This window comes from Nannobrachium achirus, assembly GCF_963921795.1.
Source record: "Nannobrachium achirus genome assembly, chromosome: 12".
Classification (NCBI taxonomy): domain Eukaryota; kingdom Metazoa; phylum Chordata; class Actinopteri; order Myctophiformes; family Myctophidae; genus Nannobrachium; species Nannobrachium achirus.
This window is the reverse complement of record NC_137832.1, coordinates 16,901,246-16,923,283: the sequence shown is the minus strand read 5'-3', so window position 1 is coordinate 16,923,283 and position 22,038 is coordinate 16,901,246. Positions and strand designations below refer to the sequence as shown.

The window sequence follows — 22,038 nt, the reverse complement described above, 5'->3', positions numbered from 1 at the left end:
TTATGTCATAGCAAAAATATTACAATATTACACAAGACCACTCAAAACAGGGATTTATAATAGAGAAATGTCAACCTTCTGAAGTCAGAGTTGCTTGAAGTCCAGTGGGAAGTTTCCTACGTCAGTTATGATTTGGGGTGCTAGAGCATCGGTAATGCTTTTTTACACAACATTAGATTTTTTTTTAGATTGATCTGCATATTGATATTAGTTGAGTTGTAACATTAGTTTATATTAGATAATTTATAACATTGTTCCAGTTATATGGTACCCATATTGTTCATTTTTTAGATAAGTTTAAAATGAATTGAATTTATTGTTTGTCTGGGTCTCTGCTAAAAACAAATAGGCCTACAACATACTAGCAAACAAAGCAAAAACAAAAACAACAAAATACATGCTGCCACTCGGGATACACATAACCTACTTTTGCACTCAAAGGACCGCAATGGTCTCGAGCTTAATTGTGTTTTACTTTTATCCTTTCGATATTCTAGTTTATATGCATTTTTGGTCAATATAACGTCAATCAATGTATCAGTCATATACAAACAAGCTTTGATCTGTGTGTTATACTGTATCTGTGACCACAATAACGGGGTTGAGTGTGACAATTGACAAATGTATGCATTCCATTAAAGGGGAATACTGATTGATTGATTTTTCTTTATTAAAGTGTCAAGCTTCCAAGGAAGCCCAGCCCATATACATTTCATTTGACATAAAACATTCACCAACTTAAAACTTCACACAAACAATGGTCAAACAAATAACCAATTTTAACACTCAAGCTACTATTTGAAAAGCTGAGACTGTCTTCTACTCCAGGCTCTAGAAACAAATGTGCCGCCTTAAAGACAGCACTTGTGTTGATGATGTCATCAAAGTGTACTTTGCAAGCCAAACTGTGTACTTTCCACACAACAACTCCAAGGTATATTAATGACATAGTTTAATGTTGAAATTTAGTGGTATATTCCCTTTAAGGACATTTTAATTTACTGTGACCACAGCCGTTACATAAAGGACACATGAGGGCAAATGAAAAGATATCGTTTAAAATTTGTATTCCTTTATTTTTCTGTATCCCTTTTTTGTTTTGCCATGGTATTGTTTGACAGACAGACTTTGGGTCGTCATCGGTCATTGCAACAGAAATTGTGGGTCGATGCATCAATAATATGGTGATCCAGAAGTAATCACAGATACGGCCCTCTCCACATAGCAAGTGAGCAGTGTTGTAAACATATATCTAAGTAAGACATGCATGCATGTTGTTAGCTAAGCTAACATAGCTCAAGTAAACTCACACAAAAACTTGCACAAAAAAAACATATTTCTTTTCTTCTGTAAACCTGTGATCATGTGACAATAAAGCTAATTCTGATTCTGACAAAAGCAGATGCATGTAGGCTACACAAACCAAAACAGCAGGACATTTTGTTGTTAGTTTGTTTTTTGAATTGAAGGAATGACTGAATAGTGCAATAATTATCAAAAAGTAACATGTGGAAAAAATTGCCAAATTGACTTAGATCAGTGGTTCTCAACCTGAGGGTCGGGACCCCCAGAGGGGTCCCCAAATTATTTTGGGGGGTCCCCAGATGTTTAGCTAAATGTTAACATTGTTTTCTCACTCAACAGTAAACAGACCAACATACAGTATAAGTGTATACAGGGTATCTGCACATTTTCAAAGTGACAATTTAAGGACTTTAAAGACCTTTTAGTACCTCTGGTCAAACATTGGTCAAATTGTCAAATATTAGAGGCAGAAATTGTGAAAATAGCAGCCTCCCGTTGCAAGGCGTTGTGAGCATGTAGATCTGCTATTTTCACAATGGAATAGATAGAGTCAAACTAATTGTAATGCCAACTCCAACAATTCCAAGTGCTTGTGCAGGGTGGGGGTCCCCAGTTCAAATACGATTATTTTGGGGGTCCCGACCCACAGGTTGAGAACCACTGACTTAGATAATGCCTCCGTCGCCCTTTTTCTTCTGACAGGTCATCATCATTAGGAGGTAACACAGGACTGCGAGGAGGAGGAGGGTGAAGATGAAGATGACGCTGGCCCAGGGTCCGGGAGGCAGAGCCTTCATCAGTCCAATGCTCTCCCCTGGCAGCAGGCTGCTCAGAGTGAGCATGTATCCCAGCGCCCAGCCGATAGAGGTGTCTCCAGCCTGCACACAACAGGATCTCAGTCATTTTGGTCAGGAACACTCACGTCAAAGTAGATTTAAACATTTATTGCAACAAATGGAATACAGTTAGACTTGGCACTGTGTTCCGAGATCGGATGTTCCCTGAATTTTGTAAATTGCAAGCCTGCTTTGCAAAATCAGGGAACTTTAGGCAAAACCCCGACAGGGATACAATAGTAGTACAATAGCAATACATCGACAACTTAACTTAAATTAGCAGACACAATTTCACAATTATTTGAGCCTATGCCAGACTCATCAAAATGTGGAGGCTGGAGTGGAGGAGGTAGCTAAGCAGCAGTGGAACTGAGGCTTCAGTACCGAAAACAAGCAGAGACATAGTGAATGCAAGCCGTATTTAAAGGAGCCTCCCTTCCTGGGCGTGAGCTCTGATTGGATTATGACAGTGTGATTTAATGACCAGCAGATCTGTGAATGAGGAATAGGAAAGGAACTGACTGACAGCTGATTACAGCTGGGCGTGTCCTGCATAAACTAACGCTAAGCTTCATTTGCATCACTGTTCTGTTGTCTAAATTAAAACACTGCCCAGTAAACACTAGCCGTCATTTAGCCCAATGGTTATGTTTAGCCCTCATTTGAACCGTCTATCGTCAGTCTGTCTATAGACCGATTGTAGCTGATTACATTTAATCCATTATTCCATACTTGTTGATTAAAAAAACAGCTTTAATATTCACACCTGGTTTTCAAATATTGGACTAAAGTAATTTTAAGAGCCAATTTCACTATATAGTCTAGTTGAGTTGTAGCCGTCATCTGAACGCTTCCATTTAACGATAGATCACCGTTTAGGACAAACGTGTGTTAGACCATCTTTTTTTTTAAATACATTTTTATCAAGTTGTTCATTATCAGATGCTAACAGTATCTCATCCCGGTTCTACCTTAATAGTTGTAGTTTAATTGCATCCACTGAGCATTGCACATCTTTTAGGCGTCTAAAAGACGTGTGCTGGGCAATACCTTTGAAAAATTCTAAAAGTGTAATAAATAATGGCATAATGCCGTGGTACTGCTCATGACAGCATACTATTACTTCTCTGAGTTACATAATTAATTCTGACACCAACAGACAAACACAAAAGACTGCAGCCACATCCCCACTCCCAGCATACGATAATGATTAAATAAAATCGTTTTATAGCTATCCATCAATATAAAGTTAGTTTGTGTTGTCAAACAAAATGCACCGACGTAAAACGAACAGCGGGAGGCGATATGTCAACTACTAATAGCTGCTGGACGTATTGCCGTGGTCTAGCGGTAGCGCGCAGGTCTCATTGTCAGAAGGTCCCGAGTTCGAACCCCGTCGACTCCCTGTGTCAAATAATAACAGTGCAAGAATCCATTACAAATACAATCAGCTGCGATGGTTCAGGTAGCATACGGCTCTCAGAACCAAGGAATAGTGATTTTAAACCCTGCTGGCTGCCATCATTTTCACTACATTTTCACTACTTTCGGCGGCCGCTAGGGGCCGCTAAAGGCGTTTAAATGACGGTGATGTATAGCCGTTGAAAAAACGTTAAAATTTAAACTCGTCACAGACCGGATCTAGCTAGATGTCCGGTTACGGCGAAGACGTCATTTGAACGTGTTTTAACCCCCAAATTGCTTAGTGGGTGGTTCCCAAACAGTGGGTCGGGACCCATGTTTGGGTCGCGGACCAAGTAGATATCCTCTTTTTTGTAATTGCCATTTTTACAAAAAATACAAATTATTTCAAAAGAAAAAACGTGTAGATTTGCTACTTTCGGCTAATGTTCCCCATCACACAAAGATTTGGTGGACCCCTTGTAGTAACTTTGAGGACCCCCTAGGGGTCCCGGACCGGATTTTACACAATAAAAACACATGAGCGCTCACCTTTTTCTGAAAAGAGACCTGACTGAAGGACAGCTCATCAAAGCCGTATCCACGCACCATGAGGACCTGCATGAAGACTGAGGTAGCACAGTAGTCCTTCAAGCGATTTTCTTGCTCCGGCGCTTTTGCGAGCATCTGTGTGAATAGACAAGATTTAAGATTTAACATAAAATGGTACGTTTTATCCAAGGCGGTTTACAATGATTGTGCATTACATTCACCCATTCACACACCAACGGCGGAGGAAACCATGCAAGGCACCACCAACCTGCTCATCGGGAGCAATTTGGGGATCAATGCCCCCCGAGCACCTTCCTAGGAAGGTCCTCGGATGCACGTCCCACTGGGAGGAGACCCCGTGGCAGACCAAAGACCAGATGGGGGGATTATATCTCCAAACTGGCTTGGGTACGCCTCGGTATACTCCCTGAGGGAGTGGAGGAAGTTGCTCGGGATAAGGAAATCTAGAAGTCTCAGTTGGAACTGTTACCCCCGCGACCCGATTCCGGATAAGCGGTTAAAGATGGATGGATGGATGGAACCGGGAAGGTCCCAAAAAAGGACCAGAAGTACTGCTGGCCCTGCCCATAGGTTCCCAGAACTAAAGTTTAGTTCTACCTCAGGAGCAGGACCTAAAAAAGGTTCCAGGAACCTTGTCTGGAACCGGGCCGTACACAATGAAAACAAAACCAGAACCAAACAAATAGGTTCAGGTTCCTGAAAGTTCTGGTTCCACCTGCCCAGGCACCTGCCCAATTGCTTTCATATGAGAAAGTGCCCTTTTAATAGCTAAATGATTTCTCCCAAGTATATCAATCTTGCCGAATAGAGAATAGGTCATTTTGTTTCCCCCTCCTGTTTAGTCTGGTTTTAGCAAGAAACTCCCAACTACTAATTGAAGGCGAGGCCCCGAGTCGCATGGACAGGGTCTCACAGCACATGGTTGGTTCTACAGACTCCAACTTTCGCACACGGATAGCTCAGATCTTTGCCGACGTTCTTAGCTACTTCCCCTGCCGTTACTGTACTCACTGTCCTCACTGCACACCGTGGGCTCAAATGAGACGCTCGCCATCCGAGTTACGCCCGTTTCTGTGTGAATTAGAGTACAGATGACTCTTTAACTACCGGTAATTCACTTTTATGGCCAGTGTGCATTAATTACCACATGATATGTGCATGAGAAAACATTCAATCAAATTTCCAGTGGAAATCATACACATTCGTATTTCTGACCCAACATTCTGCTCCAATTCATCAACCACAAAAAAATGGTTAATAATAAAATAAAAATACATAAATTAACCGATAGATAAATCAATCAATAAGACTTTTCGTGGTCTAGAAATCACACCTAGTGTGAAGTGAGCGGTGCTATTAACAATTTAATTTAATCAAGCATCCCGCTAGGCAATCACAGCGCGTCCTGCAAAGCTTGACTAATGGGACCCTGGGCGTGCAACAAACTTTGAGCCGTGTCTGCCAAGATGTGGGCCATATCAAGGCCAGATGTAGCTCACGCTTCAGTTTCAATTCTTTTTTACACGTTTGTCCCATCGGTTTTTGACCGGACAAAGCCAGATGTTGAAGGGGGGTACATTTGCATGGCATTGTTGTTGATGATGATAATTAAAAGCAACCTTTGGTGTTAATTTTCTTTTTGATATAGGCCAGGGCACTGGTTCTCAACCTGGGCTCTGGGGACCCCCCAGGCCCGGGGTCCTTGCCGGGGGTCCTTGAGGGCATTCCAGGAGGTCCCCAGCTAAATGATGGTTAGTGTAGATTGGGATTCCAGAGATCAATATCATATCAAATGGTGGTGTGTGTGTGAACTAATAAATAATCAAACTTGGCATTCTTGAAATGAAAAAGGTTTTGAACCTCTGCCATAGGTCATATAGGGTACTTCAGAGTAGGGCTGTCACGATTATGACATTTTACATGACAATTAATTGTCACTCACATAATTGCGATTAACGATTTAATTGTGTTTTTGTCGTTGACAATTACATTTCGGTTTGGCTTGTAGGCTTTGAAGTTGCACATGGTAGATATGACACATAACCTAAATATACAAAGAAATTACTGACATATTTGACAACTTATGCCTTAAAAAGAACATTGATAGTGGAAATAGACGATCTACAAGCTCACAACGCGTCGCGATGCGACGCGTTGTGAGCTTGTAGATCTGCTATTTCCACTATTTTTGACTTTCTTTTAGACAGATGAACATCTTTCAACATGGAAACGATTATGACGATTATGAAAAAATAATCACGATTATGTCAAAAAATCACGATTGGACGATTATGTAATAATTGTGACAGCCCTATACCTCAGAGAAACTCATGGTGCAGACTGAACGTGTTGCTTGCTCCAGAAGCGAGGGGGATGTCACAGTGATGCCTGTTGTCCGCTGAAGAAAGGAGTGTGCGTAGAAGAAGGCAGAGAATGCCTGTGGACAGTAAACAGACATATAGTTAGTGATCAGCCAAACCCATGTCTTGGGTTCAGTAACCATGAGGATTAGATAGTCATCATCAACCCTAGAGAACCACTAAGACTCCCTAAATCAGGAGATAAGCGACAGGCAGGTCGCATACACAAACTTTAGAAGTCAATCGTAGCCAATCAGGAGGGATTATGGGAAATGGGACAGATCCATGTTGATGACATGACTCTAGAGATACTGTACTGTGTACCGCTTTGTGTGATTTTAGGCCAAAATCTGTAGGAGCAGTGTCCAAAAATGTGTTTTGCAAATATCAGCCTGATGGTGGCGCTAGAAGAGGGCCATGTGAGAAATGTGGAGGTTGTGATTTGCCATCCAAGGAGTGTGTGTGCAAGGTTTGGCATTGATAGGGCTAACGGTGGCGTGACGTGACTGACTGAGCTTTTCAAAGTAACTGCGACCTGACGGTCGCAACAAGAGAGCAATTCAAACAGCTTATAATAACCCATAGCAAGGCTAAATTCAAGATGAGATCTCCACAATTATGCATTTTCTCAATCATCTCAATTATTATTCCTGAGAAATAAAGATCACAAATGACAAGTGAACAACACTATATAGTGAAAACGTGTTGTTGTTGTTGTTATTATCATTAATAACAATATTATTATTGGGCCGGCACTTGGGCTACAATGTATCCTGACAGCGTGTTCCTGTCAGCCTACTGTCCTATCAATAAAGGCATAAAAAGACCCAAAATAAATCTTAAAATGTATTATTTATATAATGATATAATTATATAAAAAAGATTATTATTATATACTATAGGTAAAATAGCGGCATAGTGCAAGTCAATACATATAATTTCTGAAAGACAAGCAAAGACTAATAAAATAGGTCAATAGAGAGAAAAATAATGTACCTCTAAATTCTTCATCAAACATTTAAAAATGTAAAAGCGATCAAATTTTAACTTTATTACAGGGCATTCAACGTAGAGGGAGCAGAGTGCATGAATTCCCTTTTAATTAATCAAAAACCAAGCTAAATGAATGAGGTAAAATGAACTTTGGTGAATCAAACTGCACACAACATAAGTCAAAGTGCTCACTATGAAGCTTCCTGTCACGTTGGGTTGGGAGACTCCGTCGAAGGAACACTTGGAGTAAGAGCAGCCGTCGAAGGTGAAGATCTGAGACATGTTGCCCAGGCAGTGCTCATAGTGTCCAGTGCCCTGCACGGTCGTTGTCACCTGCGGGTCAAAGGGCGTGGGCCTGTACTTTGCAGTACACGGCGAGTCGAACACCTCTTTCCCAAAATTGACGGAGACGTTGAAATTAGCTGGATAGCAGGGGTTGGACAGCGTGGGGCCTGGCCCTTGAGTCTGAGGACAAAATGACAAGACAATGATGATTGTGATGAGGAGGAGCCTTATATGAAGCATGTTTGCAATACACTTGGTGAGTGCAATACAAGTTTTACTTTAATCGTTCTCGAAAAAGTTTCATGTCACACCAATGTTTTTTTTGTTTTGTTTTTTAATATATAAACCCTTTTTTACTGACTAGTTGCTCAGTCTACCAACGTTATTTGTTGTCTATATTGATAAGCCTATTTCTATGCATTTGATGTACTAATGTTGATGTATTGATGTATTGCTATTGTATTGATCTATTACCTTGCTTATTGTAAGTCGCTCTGGATCAAGAGTGCCTGCTAAATGCCTAAACTGTAAACTGTAATGTTCATAAAATCATCCAGTTAATGAACATTGTGCTTCAACATATGCTTTAATCCAACTGAACCAGTGCAGTACTCATTGTCAGCAGGAGCTACTGTATGTACAATGACATAGTCATAGTAACATGACTTTATACCCTGCACGTGAATGTCATTCGCAGGCAACGCCCATCATTGGTGTGTATTTGCCTTGACTTTGCATGTGATATTTGTGAACGTGGTGCACCCCAGTTCTGGAGAACAGAATGCCCCATCTGGAGGCCAAATGTGAAGGTTATTGGTTCTCAATAAAGATGCTCACAGCGAGCTTGTATATCTGCTATTTTTGGCAAATGTTCCCGCTTTACCCATTAAAACCGGGAAAGCATCCGTGTTATTTTAGATTTTAGCTGAGAGAAATTACTGCAAAGCAGAAAGCTTGCAGCACTCCAGATTAAATGAGAAGTCCTAAGGTGCATGGCTCACTACTGTCATGAAAGTGAGGAAAGAGCCAGCACACAATGAATGTGTTGACAACGCTGAGGAAGACCTGTTTTGGTTGAAACACGGCCGTTGTTTCTGTCCGTGAGAGGTAAATAAAGGACAAAAGGACGTGCGCTGGCTATTTCCTCACGTTCAAGATATTTGTACTGTATGTAGTAGCAACACGTTTTTCAGGAATCTCGTAGCATTTAGAAGAGTGATTCTCAAAAATAGCAGATATACAAGCTCACAGCGCGTCACTTCCTGCCACGGGTTCAGCAGGTTCAGGGAAATGAATGGTGCAGACGCTTAGTGCACGTTTTTAGGCGAATCGTTCAGTTGCGGATAAAAGCGCCAAGTTTTGTATGAGGCTTCCTTAGCACATACAAAAGGATTCTAGCCAAGGAGCCCTTGTCAAATATCGATTTTAAATATCAAATTGCAAGACTATCAATATCAATGAAATATGTGAAAATCCACCTAGTATTTTTCAGACTATATACATCATAAAATGATCAGATTACTTCCAAATGTGACAAAGTTGACTTATTTTGACATTATTAGTCACAGAACATGAAGTATCATCAATAACACCTTTATTGTCTTTATTATCATCAATAACACCTTTATTGCAACGAAGAATACAAATGAATATGCATCATAGTTTGAAACATGTTATAGAGCTGTGCATTCTGTTTAGCTGTCACAATTGCATTTGCAAAGTGGGGAACAGTCTAAATTTGCATTGCTGCATTTGCAGGTACTACAGTCACCTTTATAGGCACATCTGATCAGCTCTCTACAAGCTCTGGAAACCTCGGGAATGGTCAGCCAAACTGGCACCCACGACCGTTCTTCCTTGGCCCATCCATACTGTAGTTCTTTGGAGAAGGAATCACTTGGTGGCTTTGTGTGCTGGTGGCCCAGATGCCCGCTTGGTAGAGCCGTTTCACGTGGTGGAGGAGTGCATCATTTTCTTGTTCCATGATTTAGTGGTACTTCAACCTTTGAACCTTTGTGTGGGTTTCGGAATTGGCAGAACATACAGATATTATCACATCAACAGTATGTGCGAAAGCCTGGGGGAACCCAAATCTCGAGCCCTGCCTATGTTTCATGCATATTCTGGTTGTGACACAACATCTGCTTTTAATGGAAAGAGTAAGAAGTCAGCTTGACAGTCCTGGCAAGCCTATGATGCTGCGACAGCAATATTTGTCCATCTGGCAAAGCATCCCTTCCAGCAACTAGATGTTGACTGCCAGCACTTCTGGGAGCTTGAAAGACTGACAGTCATCCTGTACGACAAATCCAGTCCTTTAACTCCATCACAAAAAAAGAAAATAACTCTTCTGTGAAGAAAATCGAATGATGGAGAAACTACCTCCCACCCAGGATGCACTCCTCCACCACGTGAAACGGCTCTACCAAGCGGGCATCTGGGCCACCAGCACACAAAGCCACCAAGTGATTCCTTCTCCAAAGAACTATGGATGGACCAAGGAAGAAGGGTCGTGGGTGCCAGTTTGGCTGACCATTCCCGAGGTTTCCAGAGCTTGCAGAGAGCTGATCAGATGTGCCTATAAAGGTGACTGTAGTACCTGCAAATGCAGCAATGCAAATTTAGACTGTTCCCCACTTTGCAAATGCAATTGTGACAGCTAAACAGAATGCACAGCTCTATAACATGTTTCAAATGATGCATATTCATTTGTATTCTTCGTTGCAATAAAGGTGTTATTGATGATAATAAAGACAATAACGGTGTTATTGATGATACTTCATGTTCTGTGACTTTAATAATGTCAAAATACGGTAAGTCAACTTTATCACATTTGGAAGTAATCTGGTCATTTTATGATGTATATAGTCTGAAAAATACTAGGTGGATTTTCACAAATTTCATTGATATTGATAGTCTTGCAATTTGATATTTAAAATAGATATTTGACAAGGGCTCCTAGGCTAAAATTCAATAACTGACCCTAAGGAACCATCATGCAAAAAAGTGCGCTTTTATCCGCAATTGAACAATCCTTTCACTAAGCCACCGCACTATAACCAGTGGCTGGGGTCCTCAATATGTCTGTACACAGACTTTAGTTTTTTTACATTACAATGTTATTTTTGATCTTATTTTGATCATAAGACCCACTTACTGAATGTCAGTCTCCAGATTGTATTCAGAATATGTACGGTACTGTATGACACTATGGTCACTTTGGCCACACATTAGGAGTCCACCAGTACAGTCAGTGGTTCTCAAACCTTTTATTTTCAAGGGCCCCCATAACTCCTGTGTGTCTCAGAGTTACATACCTGTAATGGTAAAGACAATAAAAATAAGGCTATCTCTGTTTCTGGTCATATTTGTAAGTCTATGGCAAAAATAGAATTTTGGCAAAAATGTCCACCACAAGCCAGCAGTGGCAATGAACCTCGACCAGTGCCTGTACCTTGATTAAGTGAGCCGTCAGTCTCCGGAGGACTTGGTCTCGGCCGTAGCACAGGAAACTGTGTGTGTACAGGCGGTGGCTCCGTCCGTAAAGCCTCAGCTCCATCGCGTTGCTCTGGTCTTCCACTTCTTCCGAGGTCTCGAAGGTGATCTGAGTGGAGGCGCCGCCGAAATCTAGAGCTCCAACTGTCTCTCTGCCAGGGCTCAGCCAGCGGCCAACGAAGCCATACTGTATAGTGCAGAGGGAAAAATAACCCACATTTTTTACTTGAGTAAAAGTAGCAATGTAGAAATGCTCTGTTAGGCTGCACCCACACTGAATTACCTATGAGAGTGGATTCCCCATTCTGCCAATGCTTTTCAATGAGAATGGAGTGTTTTTTGCAGAAATCCTCTACTGGCATGAAACCGCTCTATTCCCATTGAAATACATTGGCGGAATGTGGAATCCACCCTGATAGGTACTTTGGTGTGGCTTCAGCCTTACAAGAGAACGTCTGGAGTTAAAAATGTACTTGATGTACAATGTACTCAATTGAGTAAAAATACAAAAATATTGGTATCAAAATGTACTAAAAAAAGTACTCATTATGCAGTTAGGGTGCACACACACCAAAATACCTATGAGAGTGGAATCCTCGTTCCGCCAATGCATTTCAATGAGAATGAAGCCAAGCCAAGCGAGAATGAAGCAAGTTTCATGCCAGTAGAGGATTTCTGCAAAAGGCGCTCCATTCTCATTGAAATGCATTTGCGGAATGGGGAATCCACTCTCATATGTACTTTGGTGTGTGTGCACCCTTAAGTCTGATTTCAAAATGATGCTAATATCTCAAATGTATAAAAATCATTTGAAAATAGCAGATCTACAAGCTCACAATGCGTTGCATTGCGACAAATTGTGAACTTGCAGAACAGTATATAGCTGAAACTGCTGTATATTTGGGGATTTGAATTATGTTTTTGCAGTGATTTAATTCCTTCAAAGGTAAAATCCCACCTTGATAAAGTTTTCCAGTAGGTAGTTGACTGTGACCCAGCCATAAGCCCCCTCCTCTTGACCACTCAGGATGGTTGCCCCTCGGAATTTGAAAGGATAAGAGTGCAGTTTGCCGCTCACTTCCTCTAGGATCTTCTGTGATTCTGTGGGATTGGTTATGCTGTAACGAGATGGGAGTGGCAGTAGGCCAAAGACCAGTTAAGCCACCAACAACAGCACCAATCTCAAGCAGTGGTTCTCAGCCTGTGGGTCGGGGGGTCCCCAAATTATTTGAGGGGGTCCACAGAAGATTAACTTAATGTGCAACATTGTTTTCTCACTCAACAGTAAACAAACCAACATAAAGGTTAAGTGTATAGACAGTATCTGCACATTTCTAAAGTTACAATTTAAGGACTTTTTAAGACCTCTAAAATGACAAATTAAACATTGGCCAAATGGAAAGTATTAGAGGCAGAAATTGTGAAAATAGCCAATCTACAAGAGCATGTAGATCTACTATTTTCACAATACAACTGTGTTGTACAAAAAGTAATGCCTAAACTCTATAGTGCCTGTCAGGGTGGGGGTTCCCCAGTTAAAATATGATTATTTTGGGGGTTACGGCCAGAAAAGGTTGAGAACCACTGGTGTAAAGTAACTAAGTACATTTACTCAAGACTACTGCAGTTCTTCAGTCCTAATATGTGGCTACAATTTCAATGTACTTTTACATTTTACTCAACTACAATTATTTGAAAACTTTAGTTATAACTACATTACACATGTATCATTAAAGGGATGCTAGAAGCCGTCTAGTCGGCGACCTGGCCAACTCGGAACAATGTAAATAGGGAATGAATGCCCCGCCCTTTAGGACCCGTTTTGACCATCTGTCTGCCTGTGTCCATTTATGCCCATATATGGAGATATCTGTATCTGTCTGTCTGTCTGTCGGCGCCCATTTTATGTCCATATATGGAGATCACTGCAGTTATAGTTCTGGGTCCATTTTATGCCCAGATATGGACATATCTGTCTATCTGCGTCCATGTTATGCCCATATATGGAGTATCTGTCTGTGCCTCCAACTGTGTTGCAGACACAGTGCCGGTTCCCCCTTTAATGCAAACCTCATTATACCTGTTGTCATAGGACCCGTTTTGAACATCTGTTTGCCTGTGTCCATTTATGCCCATATATGGAGATATCTGTATCTGTCTGTCTGCGTCCATTTTATGCCCATATATGGAGATCTTTGACCATCTGTTTGCCTCTGTCCATTTATGTCCATATATGGAGATATCTGTATCTGTCTGTCTGCAATCCATTTTATGCCCATATATGGGGGCATTCATTTTATGCCCATATATGGAGAACGCGCGTGCCCGTGGGACGAACGGTTCTCGAGATACGCGGATTACATACATACATACACACTCACAGAGATTTTTTGTTGACTCATGTGCCGTACGTGATGTCAGAGCCTTTTATGAAGTGATGTCACAATGAGTCAGAGCTTTCGCCGCTTTCCTCCGGAACAGCCTGATGTCAACAATCAACCCCGCATAAGGAGATTCCGAACGTTTCTCGCCGGTTCGGGAAAACCGCGCGTCGGGTCGGGTCGAGACCCGGCACTGCACTCCGTGCCGCGGCGGGGAACGCGCGTGCCGAATCTGAAGCCGGTGGGACGAACGGTTCTCGAGATACGCGGATTACAGACAGACAGACAGACACACACGCAGAGACTTCTCGCATTTATAGATAGATTACCCAAAAGAATTTGGTCATTTTATCGTCTACTCAGGCTGTTGGTTCAGTATTTAGATATTTGATATTCATTTTATCAGACTATACAAACCCATTGTAACTTCAAACTCCATTTTAACTATGATAGATTCATGGAAAACACCCGTCCTTGGTTTCTGGTGACTCATAGTGCCCTCCTAATACGTGAGGGGCTGTGTTTTTTCAATTACTTAAATAAAATACAATACATTTTTTAAATAAAATGTATGAAAAGGGTATTTTTTTGGCTCCCTCACGTATTAGGAGAGCAGTATGAGTCACCAGAACCAAGCAAGGACACTAGAATAAAATGGAGTTTGAATTTACAATGGATTTGTATAAAGGGCTGTGTCTGATAAAATGAATATCAAATATCTAAATACTGAATCAAGTAACTTAAAAACTGTCCGGGATGCTCCCAAAAGGAATGTCCCTTTAAGCAAATTATTATCAAAAATGTACGGTATAACTGAAGTAATACAGTCCCTGGATAACTTAATTTCCATGTTTTATACATTAACATAGGACCTTTTCCGCTCACTTCAACAGTCTCATGCCAGCAGTGGCTCCCAGGTAGACAGGGGTTAAGTGGTGTCTAGATTGTGGGATATCCTTCTTTGCTTGCTCAAGACAGAGCTCAAGACTGCGGGCTGCGCCCCCACGGTTGCCTGCATAGCTTGATATCCCTCCACCTGGAAGGAGAGAGAGAGAGAGAGAGAGTGTGTGAGAGAGAGAAAAAGAGAGAGAGGGAGAGAGAGAGAGAGAGAGAGAGAGAGAGAGAGAGAGAGAGAGAGAGAGAGAGAGAGAAAGAAGTTCTGCTTAAGCCCTTGAACTGACCTGGCCAAAAAAACACTTCCTTTTCTAATGTGATGAGTGCATGTCAACTGTTATGTGTTGCTGTGGAAACCGAGTCAAACTAAAGCTAACGTAAGTAATAAGAGGAACCGTTGAGTGGGCACTCAAAGGTTAGGCTCCATATGGTGAGGAAATGAATGGACCATATGCCCTGGAACAGAGCATTGCACAAGGCAGAATGCTGGCATGTTCCTGAAATAGTCTTAACTTAATCATTATACAGGAACCAATGACTAGACTAGGAAATGAGCAAATGACAATGCTATCGGACGAGGGAGGAACGTGACTCCCCATGTTTCCCAATCCATACTGTTTCTATCATACTCCATTTTAGGGGTGGGCAATATGGAAAAATAAAATACAATATCACAATATTTTTCTAAGCAGTATCACGATACGCAATCTTATCACGATTCTTTTTCATGATGGTTTTTATGGTTCTTTTTCAAATAACTTAACAGTACAACCACCTACAGTACAGTACAAGGTAACAAAAACTAAAAGAAAAAGAAGTAACAGACCATTTAGACCAGTGGTCCTCAAAGTGGGGTCCAGGGACTCTCTGGGTTCCTTTTGGAACGTCTAAATTGACCCTTACAAGTATGTAACTCTGGCAGTATGCAAATGAAACCAAATGGACCCTTTGGTTTCATTTGTATACTGTCAGAGTTAAGGGGAGACCTTGACATTTTAAAGTTTGAGAACTCCATTTCACTCCACTCCATCCATCCAATTCTGCAATTAATCTCTGTATTAACAATTCAACAGGATTCTTCATAAGGCTCCCTCATTGTATCACAATACGATATCGCTGAAAAGACATATTGTGGAGACATTGTATTGTCCCACCCCTACTCCATTTCATATTCTGTGTTCTATGGATCTGTACGTTTTATACAGTACATCACGTTCTACTCACCTTTAACGTGGCACTCGCTGTGCTCGGTGACAATGCCAGTGCCATTCTGCTTGTCCGCCGGCCATTTATAGACATACATTGCTGTGTGCGATGAGCCCGCATCCAAGACGACTCCATACTGAAACAGGGAGAGTTAATTTAAATATCTAAACTAGCTGCCAAAAAGCCTGTGTGAACAAAATGTCTCTTCAGTGCAGACTTAAAAGGGTCCAGTGTTGGCACCTGGCCAATCTCCATGGGGAGAGAGTTCCAGAGGGTAGGGGCTGCCAGCCACACTGAAGGCTCTATATATCAGGGGTCTTCAACGTTTTCAGGCCAAGGACCCCTTAGTTGAGAAAGAGATGAAGCTGGGACCCCCACAACCTTTTCATAGATTCAGTCCATATTGTTTGACAGCAAACAACAGTGTATTTTGGATTCATGACTTTTTTGTATTCCACTTGAACTGTCAATACTTAATAAACTTGACCTCATTCTGTACTTAGTCTGCTCTTTTTTCCCTCTACACCAAACCCTCTTTACCAAAAACAGACGATCTACAAGCTCACAACGCCTGTAGATCTGCTATTTTAGGACCCTAGTGTCCTATTAGTTCTCCGAATAAGGACACTAGGGTCCAAGTGGTTAATATAAAAAAGAAGGAAAAAAATATATTACTCAAAGATTTGGAGGACCCCCTATAGTAACTCTGAGGACCCCCTAGGAGTCCCGGCCCCTCTGTTGAAGACCCTTGCTCTATATCCTGTACTGGTACGAGGGACTGAGACGAGACCCAAGTCAGAAGACTGCAGGTTCCGCAATGGGGTATGTTCATCTAGGACCTAGATGAACATATTTATTTTAGCCCAAAAGAAAAATCATGTGGGGACCGACGCACAGGTTGAGAACCACTGAAGCACTGTCCGATAGGTAGGCCTACCATGGGGTTAGTGTTATTTGACTGGCAGCCTGCGGGCCAAATCTGTCCCCAGGGGAGCTTTGTTGTGGCCCCTGGAACACTTTCCATATTCCAACATAAAAATAAATGTAAAGATTTATTATTGGATGGTTGGTTGTACAGGAAGACTATTTTGAAAGTTTTTCATAACCGATGGTTATGAAAAACGGCTAATTAATCATTTCACTGATACAAATAAAATGTAGACTATTTAGAATGGAGCAATGTCTGTGACTCAGTCATCGTCCTAAATTAACACCCACCAGCAGTGAGTCCATCAGCAGTCAAGACACCAAGAACCCAAATGTGTGCAAATGTAATCTTTGGTGAGTAAATTATGGACACGATCCACCGGCCCGGTAGGGAAAATGCTATATGCACATACAGTAGTAGTACATTCATTGTCTGTTATTCTTGATTTCTATTCGATGTAAATCTAGAAATACTGATTCAAATCATAATTTTATTGCAAAACATGGTATCATCTTGCGAAGCGACTGTGTTTTTAAATGAAAATCCCATGGCCACTCCTCACTCCTGACTTTATTACCAATGTATTTCCATATTTACGTTGATATGCAAAAAGAAGAAAAACGAAAATGGACAGCTTGTTACTCGCGTAAAATCTGAATATAATAGCAAGGCTCATCTCCATATTGACTTATCCAGACTGTTCACAATTGGCACTATCATCAAGACAACTTGCCATTATTGTGTGCTATAGGACACAACAATTGATTTACAGTATGTCCATTATGGTGAATTATTACTGTGCCTGCTTCATACTATGCATTGTGATGTTAGATAGGATAATTATCTATGTGCAGGCCCTTATAGTGCACATGCTTCGATTTTCAATTTGAGAAAACAGGAAGTGGGTATTCCAGGGTGTGTTCTGTGTATGGACCCCAGGCAACGAAGCGTCTTTGTAAGAAGAGACGGGCTGACACTGTGAAAGTGTTTCCGTTTTCAAATTGGCTGATAAGGGGCCAGGGCACACGCTTTTAGGAGGAGTTTCATTACCATTAGTAGAGTTAGAGTAGATGAAGAATGAGATTTCTTTCTCTCTGGTGTGTAGGACAAATACATGGATTCAGAAGGAGAATTATTTCTTTGATGTGATGGACAAAATCCTCTCAAAACTCAGAAATAGCTACGACCGGATGGCATGAGATGGACAAACTGCAAATCTGTTGTGCTCTTTTATGTTGACACTGTTGACACAGTTGACCTTGTACCAGTGAACTGTACCGTCATGAAACTGTACCTTTTTCTATGCAAATTTCTAATAAACTCTTCAATCAATCAATCAATGGCACTGGAAACAAAAAAGTCTCATGCACACCCGATCAGCTGAGAGACGGGTGCGTAGGCAGGGATCAGACGTATAGAACACAATAAAATGACCTGCACACTGTCTACACTTTCAGAATAGGGCCAACTTTATTTTGGCAACGTTTCACTCAATAGACCTTCTTCAGGCATTTGATTGTGCCACTGAAAATGCACCCTGTAGACAATATGCCTTCCGGTTGGTTCCAAGATTTCTAGCGGAAGTGCTGCGTTTAACGGAAGTTACGCTAGGGGAAAACCGGGGAAGCTCACATGGCGGAAGTTGAACGCTTTCTGCCTTATATTGTCACCAGGCGTTTCTCTTCGCAGATGAGTAAAGCCATACGCGAGGCTACTGAAAATGTAGCAATGAAGCTTTTTTTTTCAAGCTACCCAGATACATGGTGAGAAGAAAAATAGCTGAAATATGTCATTCTGAAAGTAGTGAATTTAGCCACAAGCTACTTGGAAATGTAATGTAAGCTAGAAGGTAAACGCTTAACGGTCAACCATGAAAATTGTTTTCATTTTTGTTGTCACAGTCTTCTGGCCCCTGACTTCCAAGTCATTTTACAGTTGTGGGCCCCCTGCCTAATCTAGTTGAATACCCCTCTGGGAGGGCACGGAGAGCTTTGTAGGTGATGTGGAACTTAACCGAAGGCAGGGCAGGTGTTCAAGAGAGCTGCCAAGGCTTGGTACCCTGGCAGCTGAGTTCTGCACATACTGCATTCTGTCTAAGGCTGATGTTAGGGAGCTGATGTTAGGTGCATCATGAGATAGAATAAGAATGAGGATTCTCAGAGAGTTTAGATTGTTTCAAAGGGATCCACAAACAAATGTATTCCTCTGGCTTTTAACTGCCTTAAATATTTTCATATTGACAATTTGATGATGTGACGCTGAAAACAATTTTGGGTGAATAAATACATTTTTGTTTTCTTCTTAAATTATTTTTTGACTAGGGACAAAATAGCAGGTCTACAAGCTCAGGACAAACCGATCTACGATTTACAAGCTACATGTTGTGAGCTTGTAGATCTGCTATTTTCGTGTGATAGGCCTACAGTTGTACGGAAAAGTATCAAATAGATCTTGACTTGAGTGGTTAATCAGAAGAATTGATTTAGTTGTTTATTTTTGATCCATTACATGATTTTTTTTTACGTTGATATGTAAAACATTTCTTTAGCCTTTCCAGCCCCTCCCTGTGAAACTCACTCCTAACCACATCAAATGCTCCAATCCTTGTGGGCAATCTGGGCATACATTTGTTGTGGAGGGAATGCTTTTGTTTATTTATTAAAAACTATCGTTTGATATTTGCTACAAACAAAAAAAGGGCAGTCAGACAAAGGATAAATGAAAGCAATGAATTGAATGATGTCAAAACATGAGTCAATTCATTGCTTTCTTTGCTGTTATTGAACTATTCATGCCTTTTTTTTCTTCTTCTTCTTCTTCTTCTTCCTCTTTTGAAGTATATAGTTTGAATAATAGCTTGACAATGACAATTTCGGTGATGGCCCAATATGGAAAACATATGGTCCATTGTGGATTAACCTCTATTCATATGTCCATTCAAAATGATTTCAAAGTGCATTTGAGGTTCACAAAAGATTGAAGTTAACACACAACACTACTACTGAATTATGCACATTATGTCTTATTGTTTGCACCTTATTTTCTTTCTGTCTTTCTCTGTTCTTCTGTCTACATCTTCTGTGCTGAACTTCCTTTGGCGTATGTAGTTTGTTTGAATTGAAATGAATGCAAAATCAATGCAAAGTGCAAAGCACACCAAGCACAGAACTGCCAGAGGAGGGTGGGGTGAGGGATGCAAGGGTTTTAAATAATACCCCCAGAGAATACCCTTTGTTTCTCAAAGAAATGATGACTACAGTATAGGGACTGAGCCCACAGCACATGCTGTGTGTGTGTGTGTGTGTGTGTGTGTGTGTGTGTGTGTGTGTGTGTGTGTGTGTGTGTGTGTGTGCAATTTTGGCTAATTGGTTGACAATGACTGATTGGGCACACTTCAAAAGGATGCAAAATGCTGATTGCGACCGTAGGTCGCATTTACTATCAAAACCTGCACAAAGTGTGAGTGAGTCCGTCAGTCCGTCCGTCAGTCTGTCTGTCACACCTCACACGTCACACTTTTTCCCTGCTTATATCTCCGCAACCGTTGCCCCCATCCATGCCAAATTTTGCACACACGTTCCTTGGCTGCCAAACTACAACCTCCAAGGACCCCCGGAGCTCCAGGGACCCCCAGGTCCCTGGGGGGGACTAAAACTAAACCGACTCCTGGTGCTCCAGAACGGATGCAAAAGTGGTGGCGCCCCCAGTGGAGGACCCCCTACACTGCAGCTCACATAAAATGCCGTAACTCCGGCTAGGAGCGACCGGGACAGCCGGGGCCGGTACCTATTCGTCCGCCTTGCCGGCGCGGAGACCCCACCCCTCATTTCTCACATGGCCCTCTTCTAGCGCCACCATGAGGCCGATTCTTGCAAAACACATTTTTGGACACTGCTCCTACAATTTTCGCCCTAAAATCACGCAAATCGGTACACAGTATGTCTACACTCATCCCATCAACATGAATCTGTCCCATATAGCGCCACCTCCAGGCCGATTTTTAAAAACACATTTTTGGACACTGCTCCTACAGATTTTGCCCTAAAATCACGAAAATCACTACACAGTATGTCTACACTCATGTCATCAACATGGATCAGGAAGATTTTGTCAAAACACATTTTTGCCCTATTTGTGGAGATAAGTGACCTACGGTCGCTTATCTCCCGATTAGGGAGCCTTACTGGTACTAGCCCTATACTAAACAAAACAGTTTGCTAGATCTCTTCTCCAGTTTCAGTGCAAACAACAAAGTAAGTAGCAGCCCACAACAAGTCCACTTTAAAAGTAAGTTCTCGGAACATTAATTGTCCTCTTTATGATCTGAGATAAAGCAATGAAGCCTATTATCAATGTAGCCTGCCTCCAAATCCTAAATGGCACATTTCCCATAACAACTATGGGAATGGGAATATAAATAGGCCTAAATATCCAGATAGACCCAATAATAATAATTATTAATAATAATAATAGGAGTATATTTATAATGCACTTTACATTTATGTTAATCTCAAAGTGCGAGAATAAGCATTTGCATAATAAATCATCACCACTATATATATATATATATATATTATATATATATATATATATATATATATATATATATAGGCTAATTTGATTTGATTGATAGCCTATGTGGTGTGTTGTGTAGAGTGAGTCAAGTGGTCAACTCTACTGACGTGACTGTGTGTCTAATGACCACGTCCACCTGTTAAGCAGCAGCGCGCATTAAAAACTCTAACTCAACTCAGCCTCAGATTATATTCTCGTTGTTTTGGTTTCTTATTTCCGGTGTTAAACGTTATTTGATCACCGGGCAAAGGTTAGTGAAGCAGCAGCAGGTGCGCTCAGCGCTCCCTGGCCAGCAGCACCTGCGGACGGAGCTGGCATATTATTATTTGTTGCAGATCGCCACCAAAACGACTCTTGTTAATTAACGCACGACAACATGCCCCCAACAATCTCATCATCATGCAAGGCTGCAGCATCGCATACATACAACGATGGCTGTTTCAAAAATAGCAGGTAAGGATTTAATAGTTAATTTACCATGTTTTCAGGAGGCTCCTTTATTTCTTCAGTCGAGAGAACGATCAACAGTATGCCGACTATTCCCAGTAGCAGCAGCACGGCAGGAGGCACTACCTGGCAGTACTGGATGGTCATGTTGCTGATCTGTGAACTGTGCACGGTCTGTGCACCACAGACTCAAAGAGCTGTCGCGTCTCTAGTGCCAGCAAGCATAAAAGCGTGCACATGTATCAAAGGCGCGCGTGTGTGTGGGTGTGCGCAGATGTGGGTTTGGTCATAGCTTTTGTCCTATGTCACACGATTTAATAGGCTTCTTTTTTGCCCCTAGGGCTAAGGGGGACCCAAGT

At 41.5% G+C, this 22,038-nt stretch overlaps 1 protein-coding gene across 1 annotated transcript; it reads right to left on the bottom strand.

Moving 5' to 3' along the window:
• Positions 1 to 1,970: 1,970 nt before the first annotated feature.
• On the bottom strand, positions 1,971 to 21,832 carry LOC308295429 (ectonucleoside triphosphate diphosphohydrolase 2-like; the record flags this gene model as incomplete). The annotated part of the gene is made up of 9 exons (XM_080738483.1): positions 21,710 to 21,832; positions 15,748 to 15,865; positions 14,515 to 14,665; positions 12,207 to 12,366; positions 11,208 to 11,435; positions 7,661 to 7,933; positions 6,433 to 6,552; positions 4,095 to 4,229; positions 1,971 to 2,183 (listed from the first exon to the last, which is right to left on the bottom strand). The coding sequence occupies exons 1-9, from the start codon at positions 21,824 to 21,826 to the stop codon at positions 1,971 to 1,973; spliced, it is 1,515 nt and encodes a 504-aa protein (XP_080594609.1). The 5' UTR covers positions 21,827 to 21,832.
• Positions 21,833 to 22,038: the final 206 nt, after the last annotated feature.